The sequence below is a fragment of the Polyodon spathula genome, chromosome 33 (assembly GCF_017654505.1).
Source record: "Polyodon spathula isolate WHYD16114869_AA chromosome 33, ASM1765450v1, whole genome shotgun sequence".
Classification (NCBI taxonomy): Eukaryota; Metazoa; Chordata; class Actinopteri; order Acipenseriformes; family Polyodontidae; genus Polyodon; species Polyodon spathula.
This window is the reverse complement of record NC_054566.1, coordinates 4,835,305-4,848,726: the sequence shown is the minus strand read 5'-3', so window position 1 is coordinate 4,848,726 and position 13,422 is coordinate 4,835,305. Positions and strand designations below refer to the sequence as shown.

Genomic DNA, 13,422 nt, shown 5'->3' with positions numbered 1-13,422 from the left:
CACATGCTGAGAGGCAGAGGTATGTATCATCCTGGATTACTCACACCGCTGAGATGCAGAGGTATGTATTCATCCTATATTACGCTCACACGCGATGAGTAGCAGAGGTATGTATTTATCCTGGATTACGCTCACACATGCTGAGAGGCAGAGGTATGTATTAATCCTGGATTACCCTCACACATGCTGAGAGGCAGAGGTATGTATTCATCCTGGATTACTCACACACGCTGAGTGGCAGAGGTATGCATTCATCCTGGATTACTCTCACATGCGCTGAGAGGCAGAGGTATGTATTCATCCTGGATTACTCTCACATGCGCTGAGAGGCAGAGGTATGTATTCATCCTGGATTACACTCACACATGCTGAGAGGCAGAGGTATGTATTCATCCTGGATTACTCTCACACGCACTGAGAGGCAGAGGTATATATTCATCCTGGATTACTCTCACACGCACTGAGAGGCAGAGGTATATATTCATTAATACAAGATGACTTGGAAGCAATGCACCATGTGACAAAGTCATAAATCATAATTACAGGACATGTTCCAATTAAGGACCCTAATTGATCTGGCAGATGGTAATTCTCTGATTGCAGTTAGGGCATACATTTCAAGAATGTCTGATGTAATGTCTGAAACATTAGGATGGCTGTCCTAATTTTGTCAAGTAATTTGTTCATGTACAATAAGTCGACCATATAAAAATGAATCCAAGTTATAAAATAGCTTGTAGGTGTAATGGATAATAATCTCCTATTGTGGCAAGTAGTAGCAAAAGCGTATTTGTAGGGGTTTGAGCTTGTGAAATATGAATAAACATTTTGCTCATACACCATTTACAGTGTAATTGAGGACATGTGGTGATAGTACCTTTAGAAAATAAAACACATTCAGTATTTGGAAAGAGTAAAGAAAGGAGTATAATTGTTACAATGTGCAGGTGGTTTGTGATCCCACTGCCAGAGGACTAGTGCACCTGCTGAGATAATTTCAATGTGTTCAGTTAAACTGAATGTAGCACATCCAGGCTTTGTTATACCATACCGTCTCCATGCATTCCACAAACATTGTAACACTGGCCACTGTAGTTCATATAGCAGGGTGGTACACAGTAGCACCTTCATCAGATTACTCTCATGAAATTACCTTTGCTTGAGCAAACTTATGGCTCAGTGCAAGGATTCCACATGCATGGAGAATACTGCTGATTTTGTTTGCACGTTATTATAATGTATAAGAATCAGGCTCTTTAGCTCATCATCAGCATGACATCTTTAATAAACTGCTAGAAATCCATTGGACAACAAAGCTTTTTTGAAGGTATGGGACACAGAAGTGCAGTCCCATATGGCGTGCCATGTTTAAAAAAAAATCGTTAATATTTTAATACTTGTTTTTCCAGTTTTAACTTATATCATATACATATTATACATTTCAGTATTACAAGAGTGTGAAAGTGGGCGGAGCTCATTTGCATATAAACTCAAGATTTTGCTGGCCAGTTAAATATTTAGCTAAATGTTAAATCTAGTTAAGAAATGTACTATTTAGTTAAATATTTACTGAAGGTAAATGTTAAATCTTTTTAGATTTAAGATTTAGTTAAATATTTAAGTTCACAAAATCCAGATTTATTTGCGAACAGCTAAATCTCGATTCTCAAAATAAATATTTAATAACAAAATATACATTTATTTTTTAACGATTTAGCATTTAAATGTTGAAAAGTTGCCAGATATTTTAAGATTTATAAATTACATCTGAATGTACACATTTAAAATAGTTTTTATTGTTTATATATCTGTTGTTAACATTTATAAATCTGGGGAAAAAATACAATATTTAAGTTAAATCTGGGAAAAAATACTTTTTTTTTTTTTACACATGGCACTCCATAGTCCCAGGTATGTGTTTAGAAGTAGGCATTGCTTCTGCAGTTAATAAATCCTGGTTATTTTTTTTAAAAATGTGGTTCTGTTATTTGTGTGTGTGTGTGTGTGTTTACCTGTTGACAGTGTGATGGCGCTGAGCTTCACCTTGTACAGGTTACTGCGGACTCTCCACTGTTGCACCATAGGGTATCCCATAGCTTCACTGTGCTTGGCTTCTCCTGCGTTATCAATACAGAAAATACACTGTTAAAAAGGGCTGGCCATTCAGACACCAGTCGCACCCTGGATGCCAATGTTTCTACACCTTCACTGGCTCCTTTCTTGTCATTAACCAACCAGCTGCTTTCTGTGTTGACTGGCATGCTTTCAGCCAGTAACATGCTTTGATCCAGAAGACACTGCTGAGGTCAAATGTGGGTGGTGATTGGGGGTAAGTAATAGGGAGGCTGAACCTATTCTGTGAAGAAACAGGCTTGATTCTAATAGATATGAGGTAGTGGTGTCCAATTATCAGGGATTATGGACTGTTTTTAAATGTGCTGCAATCTCTGGTCATTCCATTTGTGTTGGTGTGAAATGGATGGTTTGCGAGTGACATCACACCAGGAAGGAGAATGGACACAGACAGTACTCCAGGGTATGGAAGCGCTGAAGCGAGTGTTTAATAACAAAATAACAGATTTAAACAAACAAAACACTTTGTAAAACAAAACGGCACAGTGGCCAAAACAAACAGACACAGAACTAAACAAGTATCCTGCTAGCCTAAAACTAGCACGAATAGCACGTGTTGTCTTTCTGGGGGTTTTCTTTGCTTTACCTCCCGACTCTCGTCCCACCTCTGAACACACTAACGCCGTTCAGCCAAAGCTGTTTGTTATTATATTGCGGCCAAGGGATTAACTAGCTATCAAATACCTAGTTTACCCCTCGACCACATTGGGCACAGGGTTTCTCATATGCGTGGTCAACAGCCAATTTGTCAACAATCACTCGCTGCTGACCACGCATTCTCACGATTTTATCTGGATGGGGCATTTTAACCCCATCCAGGCTGTAAAACAATAATAACAAAACATTGTGTTTTTACATACTAAACCATACATTAAAATAATAACAACACAAATATAAACAAATACACATGCACACAGGGGCGGGGTGTACCCCTGCACAGTTGGGTATTACTGGTGAAGGTATGGAATATGTAACAAATGGAAGTGAATTATTTTGTCAGCTACAATCCCTTTAAAACAAGTTTATAGACAGATATTGCATTCCTCATACAATTACCAGTCAGGAGAGGCAGGTTGGGTAACGGCTCAGAGAGAACCCCTCGACACTGCTCTTCGACAGGGAGGGGAATCACCATTAACCCATCGGCAAGCTGGGGGAAATCTTTTATAAAGTTGTTATCCCTAAAAAGAGAGGGACAAGAAGGCATGCATTACTCTGTGGTGAAGGCTGCAGAGTCAAGATGAATGCTATTCTCCTTCAGTCATCTGGCTGCAATCGATCAACACCTCACGGACTAGTCATTTTACAGGCAGAGCTTTTCCCTTGAAAGCTCAACATCAAGAAATTCACTTTTAATATCTTTCCTTCTCACTTTCCTTCTCACTTCACCTTCTCACAAAACCATTTGTATTTTGCATCTCATGTGTTTTTTAATAATTTCCCAGATCGTTTAGTTGCCACTACAACATCGCTGACACTCTTAATCAAGCTCTTTAATGCATGAATTAACAGAATTGACGGGGATGCAAGTACAATAACATAGGCTCGCTGCCGCAGTAATCAGCTCAAAAAATGTACTCTCTTTAGTTGGGAGTAGAACCATGAAAGCCACTCCAATTGTATCGTAAGGGGCTTTCTGTGCCATTAATGTGTGTTCTTTACTATCTGAAGCCATGAAGATATAGGATGAGACTACTTGGAAAATGGAATGTTATTTACTGAGTTTGGACAAGGGAATCTTGTGTAAAATGCTCTTGATTTGAACTCCATACTGCCAGTGATCTTGCAGGTGAAGTAGCACACACATGAGAAGTGGAGCTGTGCAGGGTTACCTAAAACCCTTTTCATTTCTGTTATAACAGAGCGTGAGTGGAGCTTGAACAATAGAAACAACCGTCATAACACCCTCAATAAACTGCTCTGGACAGATTACCAAACTTGAACCCTTAAAATGAGTGTAGTTAACAAGGATTAGAGTTAACAGTAAGTGTAGTTAACAAGGATTGTGTTAACAGTAAGTGTTGTTAATAAGGGTTGTGTTAACAGTAAGTTTAGTTAATAACGATTGAAGTTAACAGTAAGTGCAGTTAATAAGGATTGTGTCAACAGTAAGCATGGGTATGTATTTTAAAGCATGCTATTTGGAATTGCATGGGTCAGAGCAGTCTCTGTTTAAAAGTCATACTTTCAGATAGTGTTGCACTTCCTTGGTCATTTCACTTGGAGGGGGAGCTGTCCCACACCTGCTGCAGCTTCTTTCCTGTCACTACCAAACCAGCTGATTCATCGCTGATATGATTGAACACAGAAAACACTGATGCAGTGCAATGACATGGGCAGTGCAAACGTGCCCGACATCATGTTTTCAAATCAAAATAAATACATGTTTACGAGCATTTTACTAGAATGTTTTTCTTTCAAAACTGCACATTTGAGACCTAAAGCTCTTAGGACTGACACAGTGCAGCATGAATCAGCTGTGCACCAGGAGATGGAATCGAGAAGAGATTTTTAGCCAGGTAAGAAATGACAAACAATGTGAAATCTGTTTAAGGACTTCCCAGGTCTTTAGCAATGGATAAAATAACAAACTGACTCTGTAGTTAAACCCCTAGCAGTTGTTGTAGATAACGGTAATGCTTGCTTTAGGCATGCTTTTGGCAGTATAAATAAATAATGTCCCTTTCCCCTATTCCTGGAGAAAAGACATGAGCAACACTTGTATCGAATTGTGATGCTTAGGTCAGGTTTGAAGGATGTTGCAATGAAGAAGTCAGCATAAAGTATAAATGTAATTCTAAAAAGCGAGTGCTGTATTACATAATTTGGGGTGCTCCTCAAAAATAAACACAAACATTCTAACAGTTGTTCATTATTTCCTGTGAAGTCTCCTGCCGACATGTATGTGTTGCGCAAAGTGAATAAACCTATAAAGAATACATTGCTATTATAATGAGCCAGGAACAATTTTATAAAGCATGCTTTTCCAAAATGGTATTCCCATTCAAACGTTTTTTTTTTTTTTTAAATTTCAGAAACAAAGACATTTTAACTATAAGAATACATTAACTGATGCGTGACACACACATGCAACCATGCATGCGCGCACACACACACACACACACACGTTTGCATTCTTATACTTGTGGCGACTTCTCATTGACTCACTATATTTTTATTTACTGTTTTTAACTCCAGTCAAACAACAAACTAAATATTCTGTCACCTTTACAATTTTTTTTTTCAAAGTATGTTTAGTTCTTAAAAATGTAGTTTTTCAGGAGTTACTATTTTTCTGAGGACATTTTCTTAAATTTTGTCTGCACATTGACAGTAATACCTGCCCACATACACGCACTCACAGACACAGAGCACACACAGACACACACACAATCCAGCATGTATTTTTTAATGGCAAAACAGTAGAAGTGGTGATAGCCATTCATTTTGTTATTGTGAAGCACTGCACCGAGTTTGGTGTTCTGGCTTAATGAAACCCGTTTGTAAATCATGCCACCTGTATATTATTGAAGGTAAAGGTAAGGTAGGATGCAATTGTAATTGAAATTGTAATTTCTTTCTGTTACAATTATATATATGTTATACCTCCCGCATATCATATTGTTTATGTACGGTTCCTTGTCAAAAGCTCTGGCTTCTTTGATTCAATATGCTAAGCTAATTCTTTGGAAAGGAATCTAGGGAGGAAGTGAGAGCTAGCTCTGCATAGAAACAACAAGATAGATTTATTTCCTCTAGTGTAAGAGAAAACTAGCCTCTGGTATATTTTACCCTGAAAATGATTTTCAAGCACCTAACATAATGTGGGCTGCTTATGCAGAAATGCTGCATTGAGTGAATTCCACCTCCCTCCGGACTGAGTATCACAGCTTCGGTTTCATTTCTAGAGCTACACTCTATATTACTGTACTGTGCAAGTTATTTGCCATGCAGATGCGCACTCTCCAGTAATAATATTATGTGTGTGTCTGTAGTTGGCACGATTATTAAAAAAAATAAAATAAAAATAGAGCCACATAGTAGCACAACTGTTAAAACTTCAATTGACAGCACGGAGGCTAATACAACTTATTTCAATTACACAGGAGTGTGGCAAAGTGCTAACCCATGAAAACAAAAATCAATATCACATGCTTGTTGACAGTTGGGTATATACAATGGCTGATAATTGTTTCCATAATTTCCTCTACAATACACACAATTACCAATACTGTAGTTTCTATTATTCATATATATTCTTGTACAAATTTCAGAGTTTGTTTTTGGGCCACAGGGAGCTAACTCGACAGGAGCCTTTGCAGATGTAAAGTAATTGCCCATGAGAAGAGAATCATTCAGTTCAGTTCATAACTGCTATACAGCCTTCAGGCATTCATTTGGCCATAAGCAGTCACTTGTAAACCCCAGTGCTCGTCTCATAAGAAGTTGTTTAACCTTTCCGTATGTCAACTGTACAGTTATCGGGTAAGTCAGGAAGCTTTTAAGAGCACGGACACATTTTAATTACAATACACGGCAGCTGGCATTAGACAAACTTCATTTTACACTGTAGAGTACAGCAGAGGTAAAAAGGCTAAAATAATTTAATCTATTCAGTCTTGAACAAAGAAGACTATGCTGTCGACCTAATTCAAGCATTCAAAATTCTAAAAGGTATTGACAATGTCGACACAAGGGACTTTTTCGACCTGAAAAAAGAAACAAGGACCAGGGGTCACAAATGGAAATTAGACAAAGGGGCATTCAGAACAGAAAATAGGAGGCACTTTTTTACACAGAGAATCGTGAGGGTTTTGAACCAACTCCCCAGTAATGTTGTTGAAGCTGACACCCTGGGATCCTTCAAGAAGCTGCTTGATGAGATTCTGGGATCAATAAGCTTCTAACAACAAAACGAGCAAGGTGGGCCGAAGGGCCTCCTCTCGTTTGTAAACTTTCTTATGTTCTTATATTTACTACTGTGTCAAAGTAACTGAAGGGGAGTTTGTTGTCTTACGGCAGAGCAAGACATCATACACCAACGTAGGACTTGTATAAAAGAAGTGGATAAAAAATAGACTGCAGTGCCAGCATGCTGACTGCTAGAAGTCACCAGTCTGCAGAAATCAGAGCATCTGAGGTTGACTTAATCCATTACAGACAGGTCTGTGATATTGCAGCTCTTTGTTTAAGAGGAGAGGCAAGGCGAAGTTGAAGATGGGGAGATGGGGGGGGGGTTCATTGTGGAACAGAGAAAGAAACTTCACAGGCAAACGATGTAGCCGTCCTGATATAGTTAGGGGAGTAAATAAGTTTAGTTCGGTCTTAAAGAAGACATGGAATTGTGTTCTTTGTTTTTGTAAATATTGTAAATAAAACAATTGAAACATATTGGATGGCTGTACAGTATTGCTTTTGAGAAACTACATCAACATACATGGCTATATATATATATATATATATATTGCATGACACAATTTAACGTGAGTAAGAGGGACCCCCATTGCATTTAACTGTCTGCCTTCATTGCAGTGCCTCACAGGACCTAACTAACCAGGTCTGAGATGCAGACTGAAATGAGCACAGAAGTTGTTATTTCAATGACAATTCTGTTTGGGTTCATTAAGAGCCAGTCACTGCCACGGCCACGGGTTAGTAGAAGGGTTGTATTTGGGTTTCTTTCCCGAGGCCCCTAATGTACCACTATAGATTATCACAAAGAGAACTGTACTCAGCTATACCTGGAATATATTGATCAAAAAAAAAAAAAAAAAAAAAAAAGAAAGAAATCACATGTGTTCACGAGGTTTGAGTACAGTCAATTAGTTATCTCTGTCTGTCTCTCTTTCTCTTCTACAAGAATAGGTTCTATAACACACTATATTCATTTCATTTAGATGATGTGTTTTTCCCCCTTCATTTATTATTTAAAGTTAAATTGTTGTACAAATTAGTTTCACCCGTTTTTTTTTTTTTTTTTTTTTTTTTTTTTTTTTTTAAATAACAAGTCAATGTTCTCTCCCTCTCTATAGAGCACATGAAAAGAGATGCATACACAGGTAAGAATCAAGGTGTTTTACTGCGCTTTACTGTGATGCTCTGCTGTTTCCTGTTGTAAACTCACCAGTCCCTGTTCTTGGCACACTATTGTATAGTTGCTGTATTTTATATCTCCACTAGAGGGCACAGGTAGTCCAGACGTCCTATGAGGAAATAGGTACTCACTACTGTAAGAACTGTGAAGGGATAAGAAATGCAAAATCTACACAAATAAAGCTGCCCTTCCCTCACAATCCCCTGGTTTCACATTTAAAGACATTAATGCCTTTCTTTAGATCAGCACTCCTGTTGATCACAAAACTGAACTTTGTTTTTCAATCAGTCCATATTGCTTTTACAACCCATTGAAGCCAGTGAAATTCATCAGTGTGATATACATGGATGATTGTTAGGCATGAAGTCTACCTCATTTTATATAGTGCTGTGCAGGTACCACTAACCATTATGTATGATACAGCCTATGCCGGTTTACCATTTACTTCAATTTGGTGCTGCAGTGTTTATTTTAAATTGATCAAAATGACTGCGGCCCTTAAACGAGGGTGGCGATTATACTAGGGCAGCCTTTATTAATAATACTACGATTTTCGAGTCAATGCGGGACAATGCTGGTGTGGCAGGTAAATCCAAGAGTGACGTAGATGTTTTTCTGCACCAAAAATGACGTCGGAATATTAGAGGTATGACACAGGCCCGGTTTTTGTGATGGAACCGCATAAGTCTCACGTTTTCATTGGTCCTTGTCTGTCACATGAATATGTCGTCACACAAGTGGAAAAGCTTGCAGGCATTTTTAACATTATGATCAGAAAGAGCGTGATCTGCTTTCCACAACCTTTCAATTAAAATATAACGTGGTATTTTGCTGTACTAATATAGCAAACTATGGGTTATTACTTTATAAGAATTATCATGTCATGCACAAATGTAAGAATGTTTTGTTCTGTAGTGGTGTACTTTTTTCTTTCAAATAGCATATATCTATAATAGTTTGCGCGATGTATTGTAAATCAAATATCAGTTTTGTGACAGGATTCATTAGTTTATCTCAAATGTAATCACAGTTTTAAATATAAGCTGTTCCTGTTTTCATTTACGTCCCAATTTCTGGGCCGCTTTGCTTTTGATAATGGGATTTTCCATAGGGAGGGGGTGGTCTCATCATACCTCATATCTCCACGACCTCTGGGGCAAGGAACTAGGGAGCACTCTCTTCATGTGCACATGACTCTCAATTAAAGAAAATCACCGGCCCCGGGTTCGTACGCCACCCCGCTGCCAGATGGCGGGCGTTGCCCGAAAAGTGTTTTATAATGGGATTTCCCATAGAAAATTTTCAGGGTGCTATATCTCGAGTTACGGGGGTCCCTGAGATTTGAAAATTGGTACGAGCGTCCACCTCGGGGCCCCTGTCAAATGACGTGTCCCCAGCTGCAAAGGACCCCAATTTAGACTTTTTTTGCCAACCTGGAACTCAAACGCTATTGGAAATCTAACCTTGACATGCCATCATGCTGAACAAGGAGTCACCGTTTTCACGATTTTAGGTGACAGGACGGCTTGGCAAAATTATTTTTTTCGTCACGACTCGAGTTTTTGGGTGAACCACTGGGCCGTTTTAGGAGGTGGTTTGGGGCGCTCCTCTATCACTTTCAATGGTGGTTCTATGTGCCCAGGTTCAAGAGATATGCATGAAAATATATTTTTCAACCCCTGCCATAGACATGAATGAGGCTGAACACCCTAAAAATATTTTTTGCAAAGAATTCATGGCGTGTTACATTCAGGCTGGTCCCCTGAGTCTAGAACCATTTGAATGGTGGTTGTAGGCTGAACACCCTGAAATTTTTTTTTGCAAAGAATTGCTAACAAATCGGGCATGTTACATTTTTTGCAAAGAATTGCTAACAAATCGGGCATGTTACATTCAGGCTGGTCCAGTCTGGAAATATGCACTAAAGGTGATGGTTAGGTATGAGTGTGCAGGGGTTGCATGGTGGTGTGTGCGTGCAGGGGTTGCATGATGGTGTGTGCGTGCAGGGGTTGCATGGTGTGTGCGTGCAGGGGTGTGTGTGTGCGTGCAGGGGTTGGTGGTGGTGTGTGTGTGCGTGCAGGGGGTGTTGCATGGTGGTGTGAGTGTGCAGGGGTTGCATGGTGGTGTGAGTGTGCAGGGGTTGCGTGGTGGTGTGTGCGTGCAGGGGTTGCATTGTGGTGTGAGTGTGCAGGGGTTGCATGGTGGTGTGAGTGTGCAGGGGTTGCATGGTGGTGTGTGCGTGCAAAGGTTGCATGGTGGTGTGAGTGTGCAGGGGTTGCATGGTGGTGTGTGCGTGCAGGGGTTGCATGGTGGTGTGTGCTTAGAAACTCGGCTGTTAGCTGAGTCCCAAAACCTGAGCTGAATTTGAAAACTATCTAAAAACCAAAGCGGTCCAGAATTTGTGGCATTATCTGAAAAGCAAAGCAGCCCAGAATTTGGGACAGAAATTAAAACCGAGCCAGTCTATACTTAAAACTGTGATTACATTAGAAATAAACTAATGTATCCCCTAACAAAACTGCAATAGTGTGTATATTATATTTTGATATTACAAATACATTGAGGCCACTGCAAATGATTATAGATATATGCTATTTGAAAGAAAAAAGTACACCACTACAGAAAAAAAAAAGATTATTACATTCGTGCATAACATGATAAATCATATAAAGTAATAAGCCATAGTTTGTTATATTAGTACAGCAAAATACCACGTTATATTTTAATTGAAAGGTTGTGGAAAGCAGATCTCTCACTCTTTCTCTCTCTGATCGCAATGTTAAAAATACCTGCAAGCTTTTCCACTCGTGTGACGACATATTCATGTGACAGACATGGACCCATCAAAACGCGAAACTGTTGTGCGGTTCCATCCCAAAAACCGGGCTAAGTCTTCTCATAGATAGTAAATCAGTGCTTCTTTATCACATTTGATACCAGGTTCAAGCCACAGGATTCTAGTACAGGAATTACACATTGTAACTGTTTTGTACAGGTGGTCTGATTGAGTACAGGGCTCTGTACACTGTTTAACCTGCACAAACAGGGCTCTGTATCACTGTTTATCCACAATCACAGGGCTCTGTATCACTGTTAGTAACCTCCACAATCACAGGGCTCTGTATCACTGTTTAACCTCCACACCTTCAGAAGGTTTGCTCCACATGTACATAGTCAGTATCACTGTTTAACCTTCACAGGGCTCTTTAGACTGTGTAACCTGTTACAATAGTAGGGGGAGAAAAAATACAATCACATGGCTCTGTATCACTGTTTAACCTGCACATTCACAGGGCTCTGTATCACTGTTTAACCTGCACAATCACAGGGCTCTGTATCACTGTTTAACCTGCACAATCACAGGGCTCTGTAGCTGTTTAACCTGCACAATCACAGGGCTGTATCACTGTTTGCACAATCACAGGGCTCTGTATCACTGTTTAACCTGCACAATCACAGGGCTCTGTATTACTGTTTATTTGAGATCAATCACAGGGCTCTGTATCACTGTTTAACCTGCACAATCACAGGGCTCTGTATCACTGTTTAACCTGCACAATCACAGGGCTCTGTATCACTGTTTAAGCACAATCACAGGGCTCTGTATCACTGTTTAACCTGCACAATCACAGGGCTCTGTATCACTGTTTAACCTGCACAATCACAGGGCTCTGTATCACTGTAACCTTAACCTGTATCACAATCACAGGGCTACAATGGGGACAATGCCCTTACAGGAGTCAAAGTGCGTGTACAGTGTTCCCACGGGCTGTTGTGGACTGGAAACGTGTTAGCGGGGATGTCACTGATTCCCGGAAAAATTGATGTATCACTGTTTAACCTGCACAATCACAGGGCTCTGTATCACTGTTTAACCTCCACAATCACAGGGCTCTGTATCACTGTTTAACCTGCACAATCACAGGGCTCTGTATCACTGTTTAACCTGCACAATCACAGGGGCTCTGTATCACTGTTTAACCTGCACAGACACAGGGCTCTGTATCACTGTTTAACCTGCACAATCACAGGGGCTCTGTATCACTGTTTAACCTGCACAATCACAGGGCTCTGTATCACACCTGTTTCTGTATCACTGTTTAACCTGCACAATCACAGGGCTCTGTATCACTGTTTAACCTGCACAATCACAGGGCTCTGTATCACTGTTTAACCTGCACAATCACAGGGCTCTGTATCACTGTTTAACCTGCACAATCACAGGGGCTCTGTATCACACTGTTTCATTCACAGGGCTCTGTATCACTGTTTAACCTGCACAATCACAGGGCTCTGTATCACTGTTTAACCTGCACAATCACAGGGGCTCTGTATCACTGTTTAACCTGCACAATCACAGGGCTCTGTATCACTGTTTAACCTGCACAATCACAGGGCTCTGTATCACACTGTTTAACCTGCACAATCACAGGGCTCTGTTCACTGTTTAACCTGCACAATCACAGGGCTCTGTATCACTGTTTAACCTGCACAATCACAGGGCTGTGTATCACTGTTTAACCTGCACAATCACAGGGCTCTGTATCACTGTTTAACCTGCACAATCACAGGGCTCTGTATCACTGTTTAACCTGCACAATCACAGGGTTCTGTATCACTGTTTAACCTGCACAATCACAGGGCTCTGTATCACTGTTTAACCTGTTTAACCTGCACAATCACAGGGCTCTGTATCACTGTTTAACCTGCACAATCACAGGGGCTCTGTATCACTGTTTAACCTGCACAATCACAGGGCTCTGTATCACTGTTTAACCTGCACAATCACAGGGCTCTGTATCACTGTTTAACCTGCACAATCACAGGGCTCTGTATCACTGTTTAACCTGCACAATCACAGGGCTCTGTATCACTGTTTAACCTGCACAATCACAGGGCTCTGTATCACTGTTTAACCTGCACAATCACAGGGCTCTGTATCACTGTTTAACCTGCACAATCACAGGGCTCTGTATCACTGTTTAACCTGCACAATCACAGGGCTCTGTATCACTGTTTAACCTGCACAATCACAGGGCTCTGTATCACTGTTTAACCTGCACAATCACAGGGCTCTGTATCACTGTTTAACCTGCACAATCACAGGGCTCTGTATCACTGTTTAACCTGCACAATCACAGGGCTCTGTATCACTGTTTAACCTGCACAATCACAGGGCTCTGTATCACTGTTTA

The 13,422-nt window shown here is 40.2% G+C and overlaps 1 protein-coding gene across 3 annotated transcripts in view; it reads right to left on the bottom strand.

Annotated features, from left to right (window-relative positions):
• LOC121303517 (astrotactin-2-like) overlaps positions 1-13,422 on the bottom strand; it is a 615,708-nt gene that overhangs the window by 224,741 nt on the left and 377,545 nt on the right. For all 3 annotated transcript variants that reach the window (XM_041234251.1, XM_041234250.1, XM_041234252.1), the window contains 2 exons: positions 3,190-3,314; positions 2,013-2,117 (listed from right to left, as the gene is read on the bottom strand). In XM_041234251.1, coding sequence (XP_041090185.1) covers positions 2,013-2,117; positions 3,190-3,314 — 230 coding nt within the window. The remainder of the gene's footprint in view (positions 1-2,012; positions 2,118-3,189; positions 3,315-13,422) is intronic.